Here is a 21,533-nt window from a genome sequence, read left to right as displayed (position 1 = left end):
TTGCTATCATTTTAAGGCCAATTTTTCTAATGACGCCCAAAATCCTAATGATGTCCTGAAACTCATAATAAATTTAATTGAACCTGCTTTACCTGCCAACCTTGACCCACTATCTCCATTTGGTAATATTGCATCCCTTTTTTTTATAGCAACTATGGTTGCTGCTTACATAAGCTATCATCTCTAATTCCATCAACTCTTGCTTGACTCCTCATTCAGCAAAGTAGCATTCTTTTACTGTATCTGTTTCTTCATGCTCTAACAAATTTTTATTTATTTAGTTTCTTTCTTCGCAAATCAATGCTTTGAAATTTTCTCCCATCTTAATGTTTTCCATTCTTGTACAAACGGCAACTTTTCAAGTCCTCTGTCAACCGTTTCATTGCGCTTAAACAATATTCTTTTTTTCTAGTAGCTTCCAAGCCTTTAAGTTGCAGAAAAAACCTGAAGCGAATAAGGAAGAGACCAACAATCTGTGTAGCAATCGTAACAAACAAAAATTTTAAAGACTTTGAAGCAGTGAATAGTTTGGGTGAAGAGTGTCTGTCATAACTAAGCTATAATGATTCTAATCCGTATTTGTTTCCTTTACTGAATTAGTAATAGATGCTAGAAAACAGTTAAGATGAGATACTAGTCAGCTTCATTTAAAACTCAAAAAATGGGATAGAAAAAGAAAACATAATTCAGAAATTGAAACACTGAGCGAGTTATTAGTAAAAAGGTATTAAATTTGCTGAAAATTCTGAAACATATTTGTTAGCAAGCTATTTACTATTTTATCAGCATAGATGATCATTTAGTATTTAACAAGTTACAAAGTTACATTGGTGAAGAGTCCATATTTTACAAGCATAGGTGAGCAATGTATGTTTCACTAGCATAGGTACGCAATACATATTTAATAAGTTGATTATTTTAGGATTTTTAGCATTATAACTTTTTTATCTTTTTTATCTTATCAATTTATTTTTAAACTTGGATTTTTTTAATGCATGTTATGCGTAATATTGATGTTATGATTATTTTTTTTTAACAAATAATGCAGCTTTAGCAGCTGTGGCGCAGTGGTAGCGCACTTGCCTCCGAAATAAAGGATCCGTAGTTCAAACCCCACCTTTGGGCAATTTTTGCGACATCGGTAAGGAACGAGGTGTGAACTTCCAATTAAATGTTTATCCGCGGTGGTCTGTAATAAGACTGTAAGGACTTCTTCGGGCAACTAAATAAAATTAAGGAAAAAACAAACAAAAAAAAAACAGATGTGATATGTAAATGTTTTAATAAATCAAAGTATTTTTAAATTTATATTTTTGTGTCAATATTTTTTGCTGCACTTTTTTTTATCAAGTATAAATTTTTTTTTGAGTTTATTAAAATTTTTCTTGTGTAGATTTTTTACAAACAATGTTATGATATTTTTGTAATTATGGTATTATTTCTAACCCAAATTAAATGGAATGACAAACTTGCGCTTAAAAAAACAACGGTTTAATCGTAAAATATAGCATACGAAAGCGTGTCTACACTTCTAAGTTTGAAACTCTTTGTTTGTATTGTATATGTTTTAATGTATTTTTTATTATTTATAGTGTGTCATGAAGAGCACTAAAGTGAATATAAATAAGTTGTTTCAAGACTAACTTATTGATATGAGTAGCGCGATTACAAGACCGGATATATAGATTTTCAATCAGAAATCTGAACATCTATTTGTACTCTTTACTAATAACGCATTTAAAAAAACTATACCTTTGTAATAATCTTTGTAACAAACATTTGTAACAATATTTGTAACAAACATAAAACGATAATTCAAGGAGCTTCTTTAATTAGGTATTTTAAGTATCCTCAAATAAGTTATTTTTCTGAGAGTGCAATTGAAGCCAGAAACAAGGGAAGCAAAACTGCACGAGTAAGTCATGCACGTCTAACTTTCTTGGCAGAAAATACAAGGGATACAGCATGTGCTTGTGTCATTTGAGATGTACCTCTATTGAGTGTTTTTTTGAATGTTATGCTATTGTTAAAAGTTTTGACTATTTTTGTTAGGCTATTTTTGTCTTTTTTATTTTAATTTTTTTTTGGTACAGAAATCTCAATATAGTTTATAATAACAATTCAAAGTATATTGTCGTTTATTTCTCTCCTCCGGCGTCTGCCTTGTCGAGATATTAATAATGAATACAGTGGTATTATTCAAATTAAAAAAAAATTCAATTATAACAATTCAAAGTATTGTTGTTTTTTGTTTTTAAAAAAAATTTAAAAAAATTTAATAAAATTTAACTAGTATTTAACTAATCTAGAAAGATCTGGTAACTGGTAACTATTCTAGAAAGATCAATGAACAAATCTGGTAACTAATCTAGAAAGATCAATGAACAAAAGATATGATGAACGAAAATGTTATACTCATTAGCTGCTCTGCCTTGAATTTAAATAAAAAAACGTCTTTTTTTGAAGCCACATCTAATTAAAAACATTTAATTTTTTTTTTGGTACATAAATCTCAATAAAGTTTATAATAACAATTCAAAGTATTGTTGTTTTTTGTTTTTAAAAAAAAAAATTTAAAAAATTTAATAAACTTTAACTAGTAATTAACTAATCTAGAAAGATCTGGTAACTAATCTAGAAAGATCTGGTAACTAATCTAGAAAGATCGATGAACAAAAGATATGATGAACAAGAATGTAATACTGATTAGCTGCTCTGTGTTGAATTTAAATAAAAAACGGCTTTTTTCGAAGCCACATGCAATTAAAAACATCTATTAGAGTGTTGAGAAACTTTGTTAGAAACTACAAAGTAAAGAATCAAACAATAGCAGATTTGTTTATAATATTAGTAAGTATATATTTAATGATATTGTTTATTGTTAAATCGTATTAATGATATAGTTTTTTAATTATAAAAACTAAAAAAAAAAAGGCAGGCTAGACAACTAGAGTAGGGAAAGTTGAGCAATTTTAAAAAAGTGAATATGCATGGAAAGAAACTTGTGTGAATAAAACTTTCACAAACATTAAGCTTGTGTTTGATTTATATAAGTTTTATTTTATACACTTCAATGACGTAAGTAAGAGAAGAGAAAAACTTAAATAATAAGAAAGTGTCATAAAATATAAAAATATTATATTATGCAACATCCCAGTGGGCACAGTACGTTTTTAAAACGTTCTTTGGACGTTTTTATTAGGTTTAAACCTTATAAAAACGTCTAAAAAACGTTTTAAAAACGTACCGTGCTCACTGGGATCTTTAACTTCAAAGCCCGATATAAAAATATTTTGTTACGCATTGTGTTAACATTCTAATTCCCTAACTTTCATCCATTAGTCGTTTTGTCGTGTTATGGATTGTTTTTAAGATTTATTAATTGCCCCTTTGCTCAACTTGCCCCGCTTTACCCTATATTCTATTTTTAAATCTTTAAACTTTTTTTTTTTAGAATAAAATAACAATATACAGAAACATAACAATAAATTTTTTTGCATGCATGTTAAATAAAGCGAATTCCTTTGCTTTATTGTTTATGTAATTTGTTTTGTTACATTTTGATTAAAATTAATACCGGTGAAACCAGAAAACCAAATCATCTGGATTTACTATTGGTTTTATTTACTATTATCTGATAAAAAAAACTTGAATTTACGTTCCCTAATGTCAATGTTATTTTAAGGATGTTTCTTGATGCTGCTTTTAAAAATTATGCCGGAGAAAGGTTTTTTTCATCTTTAATAAAAGCTTTAGATCTAATAGTAGACAGAAACACCTGTTCGTTCGAGCCGTTCTTTAGATTGAAAATGTTATTACTAAAACAAATCATCGTTGAAGATAAGACTGATTATTTTGCTACCTAATTCATCTACTCAATAATTTAATAATAAAACCTAAATGACAACAGTGAAAATCTAAGGGAAAACATATTTAGAGATGTCTATGTTTCAATTTACCCAACTAAATTGTGTTAAATATATGTAAAATATAAAAATCTGATTGTCCTTTGCTTATTCTTCGCATTAGTTTATTATAATCACATTTACTTGATAGTTTTTGGTCTAATGCAGTAACATTTACTAGGTAAGCTATATTTAAAAATTGTGTTCAAGTACGAATTTTTTTTCAGGGTAGCTCATGGTGATGGCGAGAGGGTGGGAGGTATGGGGAAGAGAGGCCACCATCTTTATTTTGTTGTGGAGCCAGAATAAGCTAAAGACGAGCCTGGCTCAGTATGTTGAATGCTTCTTTATTTATAAGGCTATTTTCTCATTTTGTTTTAGAGCGACGCGTGGTGTACCGGGTGAACCTTGGAAAGATTTAAAAAAATTGTTAAAAACATATTTACTGAAAAACTCCAGCTTTTATAAAGAATTATTATTATATCAATGAAAGAGTGCGCCGATCAGGTTCAATAAAAACAGGAAAAGAGCGAATAATTGTTTTAAAACTATTAAATTACAATGACAAACAAATTATACTCCTAGTCGAGGACAGAAAAACCGCTGAACAAGTGTTTACATCAACGTAGACTTTGCAAAGGAAATTATTTGAGTTCGAAAAAAATTATAGGAAGAAATAAGTTCAGAAAAGATGATAAGTATCCCGTTTTAATATTTGACAAAAACTTTTTGTTAAATATTAAATTTTTTTTTTCTGGAATTATTTTAATGCTATCTAATTTCAAACACAATTGCCAGTTATATTTCACTGGCAAAAATTTAAAAAAAGTGTTGACCTGTGGAGGTTATTCTTTAAAGTTTCTTTAAAAAGAAGCTAGAAGATTTTTTAAGTCGTTTTCTCTATAGTTTATTTTATTTACACTTTTTGACAAGTATATATACTGTTTTTAACTGCTTTTTTTTGGTTCTAGCACGTGAAAAAAGAATATTTAGCTTAATAAATAACAATACTTAATACTTGTTTTTATACTAATTTGTTTTTTATATCTGGACTTAACAATTAAAAAGAACATTATTATGTTTTTGATACTTTTCCTGACGCCATTATGGTATTCCGTTCAATCTACAAAGTTATTTACACTCATCTCAAAATAATTTGATTATAAGATCAGTGGTTATTTAGAATAAACTGATCTGGCTGCATCCTTTCTCAGGCCGATTTTCAATAAAAAATTTGGGGTTGTATTGATTGCTTAAAAGTAAAAATACAATATTTAGACTTTATAATTTATAAAAATGCAGTTTAAAGTACTTATTGACTCGTTAACTGCTTCAAGAATATTTTTTTTTAATTTGATAAATATTAAATTTTGTAAACTCGATGTTTGGTATTTTTAAAGTTTTCCTGATTACATCCTAACATTTTGCGTTTGTAAATCTTTTAAATTGCTATTAATATTATCATATAATACTGTTAAAACTGTGTATGCATATATGGTTATTCTGTATAACGTTCATTAGTTTTTGTTTCTTTTGTATATTTCTGAATACAATCTTATAACATACTTTCATTTCAGATATAGGATAATTCCATTATCCTATATTTGGCCATGATAAGTTTTAATTCTAACTATGCATTAAATGTATAGTTTTTAAAATTAATCACTTAAACACAGATATATATAAATTTATATATATATTTATATTTATATATATATAAATATAAATATATATATATATATATATATAGAGAGAGAGAGAGAGAGAGAGAGAGAGAGAGAGAAAGAGAGAGAGAGAGAAAGAGAGAGAGAGAGAAAGAGAATGACTAACTTAAATTACTTGATATATGTATATGATATAATCAGAGAAACAAAGACATTTATTTTTAGACAGTCATAACTATTTTATAATAAAATTTTCATGGTGTTTTTTGCACTTTTCTTTATGATGAAAAAAAAAAAATGAAACTAAAAAAATAGATAAATCAACGAAAATTGAAAAACAGAAGCACACGCAGAAAACACCCTCTATGGAATGATAAATCGAAGATATCAGCAATTAAGCTGTTAAAAATGGAGCAGCATGAAAAATTTTAACATTCTAAGATGTTTGTTACAAGTTTGACTTTCTGGTGTAACAGAAATGGGAGCCAAACCTGGACATCCAACTAGTTTAGATGAAGAAGAAGAAAAGAAGTTAATTGATTTTTCATATAATCGTGCAGCTTTAGGAATCAGATTTAGTCGATTGCAATTTCTAATATGTTGTTATATGCTGAAAATTTTGCTTTAAAACATAAAAAGCATTCAAGAATAGAACTCCCACAAAAAAATGGTAGCGTGGGATTTGCAAAAGGCACAAAGATTTTTCTGACATCAAACAGAAGGTACAGCAGCTATTAGTGTATTAGTGTATTAGTGTATTAGTGTATTACTATTACCATTAGTGTATGAATGTTTGTAAAGTGTCGAAATATTTTTCCATTCTTAAAAATGTTTTAATGAAAAACAACCTACTTCAGAAACCGTAAAACATTTGAAATGTGGATGAGACTGGGATGCAATTTGATTAACGTGAAAAATAGTTGCAAAAAAAGAGCGAAGTATCTACAATGTTGTCAATCAGATAACGGGGAAACAATCAGAGTAATAGCTTGTGTCAATGCAATTGGTAACTCTTTTCCACCACATTTTATATTTAAAGGAAAAGCTACTAAGTCTCTCTGGATTATTAATTTGAAAATGCCCCAGAAGAAAGTACATGGAGTGTTTCAGACAGTCGTTGGACAAAGCGAGGCATTGCATTTCTATGATTTACAAAGACATTTCTTTCTGGAAATTTTGGATTTTTATAAATGCGCTGGAATTTTTTTACTCTTACAACATTAAAAAGCTCCCCTTTTTTTAACTAAAGTTTATATTTTTGATTTTTACAGAAATTTTATTGTCTTTTACCCAATTGCCCCATTTTGGGCAATTGGGCAAACGAGCACTGAGATTCTGATATATTTTTTGGGTTTTTATAAATGATTATGAGCTTGTATACTCCGACAATATGAAAAAGCACTTGTTCTTTAATTAAAGTTAATTTTTATTATTTTACAGAGCCTTAATTGTTCCCGCCAATCGCCTCGATCGGGGAGTTAGTCCTGAATTTTTTACATATTTTTTTTACATTTATAAAATATAAATAAATTTGTTCACTCTGACAGTTTGAAAAATCTCTTTTTCTTTAACTATAATTAATTTTTATGGTTTTAACAGAGCTTTTTGTACTCTTGGCCCAATTCACCCCAAAATGGGAACACGTTATTGAGCCCAACATAAATTGTCATAACTTGGGAACCAGTTATCCAAATTCAAAAAACGAATTTATTCTGAAAACGTCTTTATTCTCCTTGTACTTTGGTATTAATTATAGCCAGAGATAAAAATAATAGTAAAATCGTGTGAAGTGTGTAGTAAATAAGTGATTTTCAATCATCACCTTCAATTTTTAAAAAACTAATTATTTTTCATCGGATGAAAACATAGAATCAGACATAAACTATAATGATTTATTTACTGATTACTTGTGTCATTTTCCAAGAAAATTAAAATAGTTTTTTTAAATATATATTTATATAAGAAAACTCATGACAAAAATTAAAATAATCGTGTTTTCGGAGGAAAAATAAAAGATTTAGAGGAGTTTTCAATTTGAACTGTTTCAACAACTTCAATATTAATAACTTCTATGACTCAATTTTTGAAGCAAGAGCTGTACCCTCAATCAATTGCCCTAATTTTCAGTAAACTCTGCAATTGCTAGATAAATTCATTACAACAGATATCTTTATTAATGATATTCAAAAAAGAATTCTTAGAAATCTATTTGGTTTTTAAAAAAATAACTCAACTGAGCATGCAATTACTCAATTTATGCGGAAAATCTCCAAATCTTTTGAAAATACTAAATTTACGTTACGTATTGTTATTATATATATATATATATATATATATATATATATATATATATATATATATATATATATATATATATATATATTTATTTTTTTATTCAACCATATTAATAAAGATTTACAAATGCTCATTGTAAATTAATAGAATTTGGTTAAGTGTCACATTGACTAGGTGTAACATATAGTTACAAACTAGTCAATGGCGTGACACCTAAAAAACATACAAAATATAAGTAAGAGTAAAAAAAAAGAGAAAAGATTGCTAAACAAACAGTAATCATATATGTAATAACTAGATTGTTAAACAAATAATAATGATATATGTAATAGTTAAAGTAATAATATAAAATAATAATAATAATAAAGTATCAATAATATGAAGAATATTTATAATAAAATATAAATTGTAAGTACATATCATAGAAAATAATTAAATATAATAATAACATAAAATGTAGCAATAATAACACAATAATAAATAAATATAATATAGACAAATAATAAATAAAGCAAAAATCAAAACTCTTATTCGTTAAAGAAGTTATATATCAAAGGCAACTTAGGTAAAGAGAAAAATTATAAAGAAATACACTCCAACAATATATTTTAAAATTGAATTCTGTTTAGCAGTAAATAATCCGTAACAAGGGGATATTTTTTTAAACTCTTATTAATGCAGGAATTCACTGGTTCCATTGGGAAATACGTTTTGTTTTATGGAAAAATTACCATATTTAATTGTGTTGAAAAATGAAAAGTATAGCTTACTATTTTCTGTATTCTTGTGATGATTGTGGACTTTATTTGTTTTAATAAAAAAATCTAAAAAAGAGTTCAGTAGTTTATTTTGGAGAAAGTCAAACACAAAAAGACAATTGTATAACTTTACTAGATCATAGAGTTTTAGGATTTTGAGTTCAAAAAATTTTTTTTGGGAAAACGTCATTATTCTACTAGATGTGCGTTGTAAACGAAAATAAATTTTTTTAAGATGATACAGTTAATTATACCTAGATAGTTCTTCATCAAGATATACTCCAACTTTATATATTTTGAGGGAAAAAGTTTTTTTTCATTAATTTTAAATTTAATAATATCAATAGTTTTTTGAAGGGAATGAAAAATAATGTATTCAATTTTATTGACATTCAATGAAATACGATTACTATTTAACCAGTTATGTAAGCGATGAAGATCTTGAATAACTTTTTTACAAAGAGTTGTAAGTGGTTTGTTGATATATAAAAGATTGGTATCATCAGCATAATGATGTACCTTAATATTTTTTTAATGAACAAGATAAATTTATATATATTATAAAAACAATAACTATCCAAGATCGGAACCTTGTTGAACGCCATATTTAATAACTTTGTGTGGATTCAAATCCATTAATTGAAACAAACTGAGTGCGATCCCTAATATATGAAGAAAAGCAATGATTAGCAATACCACGTTTTCCGTTGTAGTTTAATTTTTTATTAGAATATTGTGATCAACCGTATCAAAAGCTTTTTGAATATCTATGAATACACCACAAGAAAAGAAACCACTGTCAATTGCACCACGAATCATTTCAGTAATGATAATAACAGCATAAGAAGTGGAGTGATTTGAGCGAAACCCAAACTTTTGAATATGAAAACAAGCAGAACTATTCAAAAAGTTGTAAATACAAGAATACATAAGTTTTTCTAAAGGTTTGCTGACATTTGATAATAATAAAATTGGTTTGTAGTTATTAAATTCAAGTTTTAAAGCTTTTTTTTTGAATTCGGATTACAGAAGCAGTTTTTAAGATATCAGGGAATACACCAGTGATGAATGACAGATTACATAGTTCAGAAAGTACCGGAGAGATATCATTTGCAAGAGCTTGAAAAATAGATATTGGAATGCTGTTAGGTCCCAAAGCCTTGCTTTCATTAAGAGAATGAATAATAGATAACTTCTTTTTTGTCTGTAGGTTTTATGAATATTGATTTAAGATTAGGACTTTTAAGATATTTATTAAAGTCAGTATTGGACGAGTGAATCTTTTTCTGTAATTATTCCGGAACTGAAACAAAGAACGAGTTAAAAGACTCCGAAATTTTAATGGGTTCATATATCATGGAGTTGTTAGAAGATAAGCAGAAAGGATGTGAGTTAACTCTCGAACTAATCTTTAAAAGATTCCTAATACCATCCCATGATTCCTAATACCATCCCATGATTTTAAATTTTTGGCATTATAAGAGTAGAACTTATAGCAATAGTTTTTTTTTACTACGACGAGTGAGAGTAATAAGTAAGTTTCTTTACGTTTTATAAGATTTTTCTAGATCGAGTTTGTTATTAGGATTCTTTGTTTTAAGAAATTTGTTAAATATTTTATTTCGTATTTTAATTGAAGTCAAGATTCCTCGTGTTATCCAAGGTTTGAGACCCCTTGAAAAGCAGCGACTGCTGACTTTTTTTAATGATGCATGTTTATCCAAAAGAGAATTGAAACTTGTGAAAAACTCTTAGAATGACTTAGTAGTATTACCTTCGTCGGCATTGATTACATTAGTCCAGCTAATTTTTGAGAAATCACTAAATAATTTATTTATTTTTTAAATTCCGACGAAAAATGTAGCTTTTACGAGGATTAATTTTGGTTCTATAAAATGGATGTGTCAAAAATCGGGGTAAATGATCTGATACCGTAGAAGTAATATTACCTGCAAAAATATTTGCAGAAGTTGCATTTGAAAATGTGTTATCGATTAGTCTTGGAGTGATTCGTGATTCTTGTTTGCATGAAATAAAGGGATGATAGAAATAGAATTATCTGAGTTTGCCGATAAAAGATCGGCATTAAAATCGCTATTAAAAAAGTAGTTTTGTTTTTTTTCCATAAATAGATTTTCAAAAAGAAGAATTAAATATGATTTAACAAATTCTAAAATATCCATATTAGGATGGCGATAAATGTAGCCGATAATGATGTTTAATTTTTTAGGAAAGGTGATTTCCACAAACACAGATTCTTAAAGCTTTGGTTAAAGCATACTAAGATTGTTTCGAAGTTTGTAAATTAATGTATTAGATATATAAAGTAAAGCTCCTCCAAAATAAGATTTTGGAGTGTGCTCATAAACATAACGGGTAAGATTTAATGGGATAGTTGGTAGGATGTCATTTTTTAGTTTAGTTTCAGTTATGCCAATAATACTGAGTTCCGAATTGATTTATTTTTAGTTACTAGTATAATAGGGACCACCATATGAAACTGAGAATTGGATAAGTTTTGTTTTTTTTGAATGGTTTAATAATCTTTCCTGTTTCTCTTGTGTTATATTTATTAACGTTATTTGTAAAAAAGTTATATAAAGTGATATTGTACTTGACCTAATTTAAATTTTAGCATAAACAATATATTTTAATAAATGTTAATTTGATAAATATTAAACACATTCATTTCTTTAAATTCAGCGTGAGTAAATTTTTCTTTATGGTAAATTATTAGACTTAAAGCATGTTTCTGACGTCGATATAAAACTTTCAATTTGGTTATACGCGTACTCGCCCAAGCTCGCGTATTCGCTCATATGAGGAAGCTAAGTATAAAAGGAAATGTATAATTTTTAAATTACTATGTTTTTTGATATTTTAGTGTTTAAAGCATTTATGTGATCTTTCCAAGATAAGTTTTCATCAATTATAACTCCTAAAAATTTACTTTCATGAGTTCTTTAAAGAGGATAGAATATTTGGTGGTGTGTTATTTTGTTGACTTAAATAAAGTTAAGGGTTTTTTTTTTTTTCTGTTTTTAATGATAGGTTTATTGTTTTAAAGCATATATTTAATTTTTGGAGTCTATGCTAACATTTTCATTCAGATCCTTGATTTTTGTCGAAGAGTAAAATTAATATATATCGTCTGCAAACATAATAAATTCAAGTTTGCTTGAAACATTTGGAAGATCGTTTAAATAGATTAGGAAAAAGGATAGAACATTAGGGAATACCGCATGTTAATTTTAATTTAATGTGGTAATTATTATATCAAGTAACACACTGTTGTCTGTTATACAGGTAACTTTTGAAACACTGCGATGTTTATTTTTTAGTCCTTAATTTCCATTTTTTAGGTAGAATTTCATGATCTATTCTTAGGAACGCTTTTGACAAATCTACAAGTTAAAGATCTTGTTCTTATGTATCCATATGATCTTGGTGAAGACAAGTTTTTTCATGAATTCCGTCACATTTCGTCTGTTCGACGCCATCTACAAACAAATGATTTCTTCTAATTTGACTCTTGAATTTTATGACCGAACTCTTTCTCCCAATCCAACTAATCCGGTTAACCTAACTGATTAACCCATTGTTACACATTCAAACCACTCCAGCTTTTTTTACCATAGTCATATCTTAACTAAACTCTTCTGCTAGTTATGCTCTAGACAACATTTCTGTTTTGGTCTTTTAAAAGTGTTTTCCAGAAACTTCTTTAATTTTCTCTAAACTATTTAATATGCACTTGACTGAGTCTTGTTTTCCTGCCTGCTTGAAACTGGAATTTGTGATTCCAATTTTTAAAAATCCTGTATACGTTCTGACCCCTCAAACTATTTTCCGATCAGTTTTCTATTTTTTGATTAGCAAGGTCTTTGAGTCTTTGATCAAAAAATTTCGTTTAACCTTGAGTGAAATAACTTACTGTCAGACAATCAAAATGGTTTTCAATTTTTCACACTACAGCTGATTTGATAACTGTTGTCACTGAAAGATTTTATAGTGCATCAGATTGAGATAGAAAAGCTAGGACTATTGTTTTTGATATATCTAAAACTTTTAATTAAGTTTAGCATACTGGTCTTCTTATTAAACTTGCTTTGTATGGAGTATTTATATTCCTATCTCGATTAAAGAGGTTCTTAAATCTGATTTACTTTCTGTAACAGATTGAGGCTCGCAGTGGCTTGTAAATTTTAACTCCAACAAAATTTAGCTAATTACTGCAACCAACTATTGCAATACTGTAGACATTTCTACATTGAGGAATGCCTACCCTTTCACCAAGTCTTTACGTCTTCCTCAATTGTTGTTCACTGCTAACCTTATATGGAAATTATAAATACAATCAATTTCTAAATTAGCTAAGGTTTGCTAAATAGCTAAGTTTGCTAAATTTTTTAATGTTAGTTCTTTTTATCATACTCGCCATTATCATACTTTTTAAAACATTCTCTACTTCAACAAATCTCTTATTTGCCTCTGTATGGAACATCGTTTTCATGTTTGGGTCGATTTTTCTAAAAAAACTTTATATTGTCTGGACAATTTCCAAAAACGTATTTGACCTAAACATAGTTGGACCTGCTACATCTGCCAAGGTTTAGCTTCTTTATAATCATCGTAAAGTTGCATCTCTTTCTCTTTTCTACAAACACAATCATGGTCGCTTCTCAAAGGAGCTATCATCTCTAGTTTTATCAGCCAAAACTTATTCTCACTAAACTCGTTTTAGTAAAGTCTCTATTTTTACTGTGTCTATCACTTTTCAAGTCTTCTGTCGTTTTCTTGCTCTTAAACTTTTTTTTTTTTAAGAAATAGTGGCTGCTTGCATGTTTTGCTGGGAGTAAAACTGAATAAAAAAAATAATATGTTTTAAATTCTTTAACAAATGAATATTGATATAAACACTTGAAAACTTATTTTTGTAATCAAAAAACTTTCTACTCTGTGTCCTAATGGCTTTTGGATTTGACTTTACTTGCCAAAGGGTAATAGAAGTTAACTCTGAATTAAAACACCCTTTTGCAGGTATTACTTCATATGGGTACTGCCTTGTAGAAGACCGCCTTACAAAGACTTTAGAAGTGGGTAGAATATCTCTGTTGACCTGCCTCAAACACCTTCATGATCTATTAGGCTAGCGTAGATGTAATCTTGTGTTACATTCATTCTTGTCTAGGATAAATGTTGATTCTACTTATCAGTATTTACTAGTACTTTTTTGTTTGAGGTCGTGCAACGTTTCTAATTTCTGATGAAAATATGCAACTCTTCCCGTTATCCTATCTTCTAATAAGTTTATTGCTCTAAAACCTAGTTTTATCATTCTAAGGCTCTTGAAAAAAATTAAAGGTTCTTATCTTTTGCAAAACTCACCAGACCTACTTTCTTTTTGTGAGACTAATCTAACACAGCAAAAAGGGGTAATTAAACAGTTAATAATTACAAAAAGTAATCCTGCTAGCAATACATTGAATTGAAAATTTGCTTAAATGCATTAGATATTAAAGCTAGTTTTTAATTATAACGTGTAAAATCAACAAAAACACATTTATTTACTTCAAAGACGCTAACTACCAACACCATAATTGCTTACTGCAATAACACTCTAAAATTATTTAATGGAGCTTATTGAATTGTTTCACCAATAATTTAGTTTGTGGAAAAAATAATGCTTAAAACATTTTTATCATAAATGTTTTGAGTATTATTTTTTGTATTAGGCTATAAAAATTTCATTGTAACTATACTTGCATTTTTGTTTCTCATAATTGAGAATGGTAGTTTGACTTTTTTTTAGTATATATAAAAAGTAATTTTACATACATAAACAAAAAAAAAATTATAAATAAATTTCATATATATATATATATATATATATATATATATATATATATATATATATATATATATATATATATGTATATGTGCAAGATCAGAGGACCTGGCTAACCAATGAAGACTGCCCCCCAAAGAGATCACATGCCCAGGAAAGGCTTCGTTTAAGAAAACCATGGATGCTCTTGTGTTCCATGGTTTTCTTCGTTTAAGAAAACCATGGAACACAAGCGTGTTATCAGGCAATTCGAGAAGGGCCCTACACGCGACCTCATGAGCATCGAAGTCCCAAGGAATCACTTCCTGGGCAACAACAATCTTGTAGGGATGGAACTTCAATTCCTCATGAAGGATCTGTCTAACAGAACGAGCTGATAATCCAAGAGCTGGTGCGGGCAGATCGTTGGGGAGACCTCAAGATGGATTGCCGCACCGCTTTGATGTTCTGCGGAAATCTTGCAGCCCTTTGGAGACCAGGCTTCTTCTTCTTCACATCTCCAGATTCCATAAAGTTCTTCACCCACAAAACGATTGACTGTTGTTCTCGAACACGGCCACGAGGTGCAACATGGAAGTTCCAACGAAATGCACGCTGTGTTGCGATGATTGATTTACCACAGGAAAAATATGAATCAACCGCAAAAGCACGTTCCACGTTCGTCCATTCCATGACTACTACAAAGAAAATAGAAAATAAATTCATGCGGCTCATCATATAAACAAAACTTTACAGTTTGCGCTCTTGATTAAGCCCCTCCTTAAAGTTATTATAGCAAATTACACTTTAGGAAGGCTAATTCAAATAAGCTAGTTCCTCTGCCCCACCCTGTATATATATATTATATAATAATATATATATATATATATATATATATATATTATTTTATATATATATATATATATATATATATATATATATATATATATATATATATATATATATATATATATATATATATATACATATATATATATATATATATATATATATATATATATATATATATATATATATATATATATATATATATATATTATTATATATATATATATGTGAACTAAATGTTTAAAAAAAAAACTGTTTCTTGGATTTTAGCGCTCAAAGACTCTCAAGTTTTGAAACAAACTTTATATAACTATATGTATATATATATATATATATATATATATATATATATATATATATATATATATATATATATATATATATATATATATATATATATATTTAAACAACTTTAAAATGTATTTTACAGAATAGAGTGCTCAATGTTCTTAAAAGAACAGAGCAATTATATATCAGTAGAAAATCACTTAACAAAAATTGTATTTATGTAAAATCTTAGTAAGAGCTGTAATAGAAAAAAGATTCTTTACAGTCGTATAAGCTCGTAGATTCGTAAAGAAACTTGAAAATACATAATCTAGGCCATAGTCATAAATACAATCTGTCATTATGACTAATAAATACTCCATATTTAAACAATTGTCGTTCAAGCGATCATTGAACGTTTACTAAACATTTGCAAAACGTACTTTTGCCCACTGGCTTAGTTTGGTTAATGACCGAATTCGGTCACTAAACGAACATTAGTTTGGTTACTGACAGAATTTTAATTTGGTTTCTGAACCAAGCTAACATTCTTAACAAATTTAAACTTGATTTAGGTTTATTTTTTTTCAATTAAAGTTATTTGTAAAACAGTTTGGTACTTTTTATTTTATTTTATCTAAAGATTAAATTCTCAAATTTCAATGTTTTTTTTTAAGTAATTGTAAAGAGTGTACGCTTACGTTTTTATTTTGAAAGTAATATAAAAAAAACTACACCAATCTTAAGTTTTTATTTGTATTTTCTTAATGAAAATACAAATAAAAAATGCGTTATTTCGATAATACAATAGAAAAACAATTTCATGCTGTGACTACTTAAAAAGTATTTCGTTGTTACTAACGGAACGTTAGTTTAGTAACTAACCCAGCGTTAGTTTGGTTACTAACAAAACATTAGTTTGAATTCTCAACCAAACGAAAATTCCTATTAAACTTAAAATCAAATCAAAAATATTTTTTTATACATAAAATCATTCGTAAAACGTGTACTTTGGATTTTAATATATCTAAATAGTAAATTCTCAAGTTTCAATAGTATTCTTTTAGAGTAAATAAAAAATGTACCCTTGTGTATTTTGAGAAATTTGTGCATATAATGTGTAAAAATTCATGTTATTTCAAAACATCGTTGTTCATAAAATATTATGTAATGTAAATCTATCCCCAAAAATGCCTTTTACTAGATACTATTTAAGAGCTTCTGAAATAAAACTGAAACGCCGAAACACCCTTTTGCTGCAATCTATGTAAAAATGGAATACCCAAGTAAACTCAAGGTTTGTCACTTATAGAAAATACAATAAATTGAAAAGTTAGAATTTGCTAAATTTGCTTTTACTTACCGTCCGTTCTCCTCCTTTTGATTCTATTAACGTTCATTCTCTGAGTCTCTACCTCTACAAATTTTTTATTCTTCTCTTTATAAAATACTGGTGTATATTTTTTGAAATTCCTTCATTTGAAGCAATTTCAATAAACTACGTTTAACAAATCTTTAATGTCCATTATATTTTTAAAATCCAAAGAGTTAAGTTTTTTTTTTCGCTTTTTTTAGTTTTAATTGAGAGCAAAACCTATTTTCTGCTTTTTTTTGTATGTTTTTAAAATATTCCATTGTTGTTAAACATTTTTTATTACCATGTTTTCAGCTAAACCCAATATTTTTTTAATAAAAGGGATATGTTAAGGATTCCAAGCTTATATCCATTGTTCAGAGCTATAATCTATTATCCAGAGTTCTGGTATTTTGAAAATCTCTGGCTCCCCTAACAATAAATATTATTATTATTTTTTTTTAATATTGCATTTTTCCATCTCTATATTTTTTATTTTGTTTTATTTTTCAAATTTTGAATTTTAGTTTTAGTGCCCCAAGAAGACCTAACGGTCTTGCCACAGAACACGGAGGAGCATTTAACTAGAGCTCTTTGGATTTTAAAAATATAACGGACATTAAAGATTTGTTAAACGCAACATGTAGTTTATTGAAATTCCTTCTAATGAAGAAATTTCAAAAACTGTACACCAGTATTTTATAAAGAGAATAAAAAATTTGTTGAGGTAGAGACTGGAATTAGAGAATGAACGTTAATAGAATCAAAAGGTGGAGAACGGACGGTAAGTAAAAGCAAATTTAGCAAATTCTAACTTTTCAATTTATTGTATTAATGGTTTTTATGAGAGGTCAGTAGCAAATAATAATCTAAGAAGAGTTTTGTTTGAGTAACAATTCACAAGGCACTACAAGTCCCAATCTGGTACAGAAGTGAGATTAGATTCGAGAATGGCTGCTTATTCTAATGGGTTGAAAAAAGTAGACTTTTTGTAAAGACAGGATTATAAAATTAAGTTTTCAGGAAAGAGAGCCACTTTACATTTAAGATTTTTATAAAAAACATTTATGGCCTGTAAAAAACGCTATTTACCCCAAAATTTGCACACAAAAATTTATCGATGAAACTGAAATTAAAAATTATTTTGTTACAAAATTTTTAGGAGTGGTTCTCGACAAGAACATTACATGGAAACCACATTTTGATTATATTCAAAATGTGGTTCAAATGATATGCTCAAAAACATCTAAAGTTAATGGAGTGATTAATAATTCCAGATTATATCTAAACAAAAAAATTTTAACCTAAATTTATCACTCATTTATTCACAGCCATATAAATTATGCAAATATAGCATGGTGAAGCACTGAAAAAACTAAAGTACTAAATGCCTCTACTGTCGTTAAAAGCATGCGATTCGCTTGATTTATTTTGCAGATCGTTTTACTCTTTCCAAACCATTATTAATGGAGACGAAAATACTTAGTATTTACGAGCTCAATATTTATAACGTTTTATGCTTTATATACGTGTTTAAAAACAAGTTAACTTTACCAATCTTTGAAGATCTTTTTTCTCTAAACCCAGTTAATAAACATACACTTTGAAATAACTGTTTTTTTTTATGAAAAGTTTGCAGATCAAAGTTCAACAGATTTTGCATCATATTTTATGCACCACATCTCAGAAATAAAATTGTTAAATCTAATTTTGATATATCTAATACTTTTTTGACATTTTAATTGTAAATCTTTTATTGCATTTTTTTCATCCTTATTATAAATAGATGTCTGTATTAACGGTATTAACTTTCAGGGCTGTCTCGAGGAGGGGGCGTAGGGGGGTGTCTATCCCCCCCTACAATGTGGACACTGGAGGCGGCAAAATTGTCCGTCAACAAAAATGTCGGCCAACGAGGAGCTTTTTTTTTTTCAAATAAGTTAGTCGAAAATTTTTTTTTTGGCTTTAGTCGGCAAAAAACAGATACGTAACTTCCCCAACCCCACCCCCTAAAACCCATCCCTCTCTTCGGATGGCCCTGTTTACTGTATTTAATTTGTGTATGTATTTATATATTTAATTTATATGATATTTGCGCGTTTATAGGTTCTAACAATAAGATCCTATTTTTTAATTACATATAACATTTGGTATCCTCTTAAGATTTATATTTTTAATTCGAAAAATGATTTATTGCAATTTTTATTCTTGTTTGTGTTCTCATGTAAAAAAGTTTTAAACTGGTAAAGATTCTGATGATAAGACCATTTTGATCTTAGTTCAGAAGCCTTGTTTATTTGTTTTTGTAAATGATGACAAATGTAAACAAGCCAAAAGATAAAAAAAACTCATTTATTCTTAAAGCATCGTAAAGCTCAACTTTCTATGGTTAGGACTAAGAGATTGATAATTTATGAAATAAAAATTTACTAAATTTTGCTTACTAATCTTATGTTATAAAAAATTTACCTTGGTTAAAAAAATGGCGAAGACCGGTGCTGTGTTCAATATATTTGATGAACAATAGGTGTTAGATCCAAAAAATTGCCAACACCTGGAATTTACCTTACGTATATAAAACTTTATTAAAAATTTTCTCTAATTAATCATAAATACGAAACAAGACATTCAATAAAGAATTACTACATTCCATTTTGAATTGAATATGTATACGTATAAATCGATTTGTAAATTGTAGATATCGATTTGTAATCTTTTATATCGATTTGTAATCTTTTATATTTACGTTATACATTACGTCATTTTTGCATTTAATTTTTATTACGGTACGTATAAATAACGATTTTTAATTTTTAAACTTTAAACGATTTAATTTATTAACTTTACAACTTTTTTTTCAAACTTTTTAACTTTTAAGTTTCTTTATTTCTTTTTAAAGTTTTTAGATTCACTCTTTTGTATAATATTAAAACTTGTCAAATTATATATTTCTCTATTTCACGAAGGACCTTGATGATTATATCATAAATAATGTAACTTAAAGCTTCTAGCAATTTCTATGATTACTTCGACGTTAAACGATAAAATATTTACCATATCGTCACCGTCATCTGCCATAACCTAAGACACCGTTTTGTAATCAAGCAAACTTCTCACGCTGTTTCAACTTTGCTTGCCTTTTAAATGCCATCTCATCAGCTTTCTATGCCATTTCAACAGCGTTATCTGCTGTTTTAATATCAATTTGCGATGATGTTAAATACTATTTATTTCATAAACAGTTTCGCGGTATTAAACCTTTTTTAATTTAAGTTTTTTTTTACCTTAGTTTTCACAAATTTGGTCATGATATATATATATATATATATATATATATATATATATATATATATATATATATATATATATATATATATATATATATATATATATATATATATATATATATATTTATATGTAACGTTTTTGTAAAAGATGGTTTAAGTAGTGAGCGATAATAAAACTAAATTTGCACTTTTCTTGCTCTAACGATTGATTTTGTTATATGAAAAAAAAGTATTTATACTCTAAACATATATTTTATAACCATAAATATTTTCCTTAAATACTTACTCTATGAATAAAGATGTTTTTTATCAACAAAAAAAGAATAAAAACATCATAAAATTAACAAGTATTTCACTTACTAAAAAAACGTTTAAAATTTTATCAAAGAATTAAAGTAAAGTTATTTAAAGTGGAAAGCGTACTAACTAATAACAATAAAGTCCCTAGCCCAGTTTTATATTAAATCACAAACGCAGCAGCCAGTTAGGTTTTTTTTGTTCAAGACGTTTATTTAGTGTATTATTAAACCACAAAGGATTTTGCAGAAGTTTTTTCTCACTCTCTTATTCTTTATTTTTGACTTCACGTGATTCAAAGCATATATTGTAATTAGGTAGTTGGGTAATTAAAAAAAAAAAATATGTATAGACAATTTGTATTATATTCTTTTAGATTAAGTCAATAAGAAATTCAAAGCCCCAATATAGTAAACTTTTTTCACATGAGTAGGTGAAATGACTTACATAACTTTTTATTGAAGTGTCATATTTCATATGATGAGTTTTTCACCTTTAATAGTAAAAATGTTCATTATTATTTAATGAAAAATCAAACATACTTTGTATTTTCGACAAATAAAAACATCTAAATAAACAAAGGTTTGTTTTCAGGAATTAAATACTTCATATAGTTTCGTTTTTCAAAGTTGAAAACGTTTATTTCAAATAAATTCGAATGTTGAAAATTGTATGTATATATATATAGAAATTATATGTACATAATATGTATAATATATATTATATAAAGATATAAAGTTTTTTTTCACTCATTTTTGTTTGTGAAGATTAAAAACGGAGGATCTTTCATTTTGTTTAATACTATGTAATATTCAGATTTGATATATATATATTTAATTTTAATTATTTATAAGTTTTTGTTTTTTTATTCTAATTTTAAAATACTCATTAATTCTTTATAATAACCTTTTAGAATAACGACTGTACAAATTTAAATGGAACCAAATCAAGGAGATAAAATTAGCTTTTTTAAAGGTAATTTTTATATAAATGTCCATTTTTTAATTCTTTCTTTCAATGATACTTAGTG

At 27.4% G+C, this 21,533-nt stretch overlaps 1 protein-coding gene across 1 annotated transcript in view; it reads left to right on the top strand.

Annotated features, from left to right (window-relative positions):
- The first annotated feature begins 2,522 nt into the window (after positions 1 to 2,522).
- The window catches only part of LOC136076652 (uncharacterized), a 31,068-nt gene continuing 12,057 nt past the window's right edge, over positions 2,523 to 21,533 (top strand). Inside the window, exons 1-2 of the mRNA XM_065789968.1 lie at positions 2,523 to 2,850; positions 21,417 to 21,478. Coding sequence (XP_065646040.1) covers positions 21,439 to 21,478 — 40 coding nt within the window. The 5' untranslated portion in view covers positions 2,523 to 2,850; positions 21,417 to 21,438. The remainder of the gene's footprint in view (positions 2,851 to 21,416; positions 21,479 to 21,533) is intronic.

Source organism: Hydra vulgaris, chromosome 02 (genome assembly GCF_038396675.1).
Source record: "Hydra vulgaris chromosome 02, alternate assembly HydraT2T_AEP".
In the NCBI taxonomy this organism is placed as follows: Eukaryota; Metazoa; Cnidaria; class Hydrozoa; order Anthoathecata; family Hydridae; genus Hydra; species Hydra vulgaris.
The sequence above is the reverse complement of the archived record's forward strand: the minus strand, read 5'-3'. Positions and strand labels throughout refer to the sequence as shown.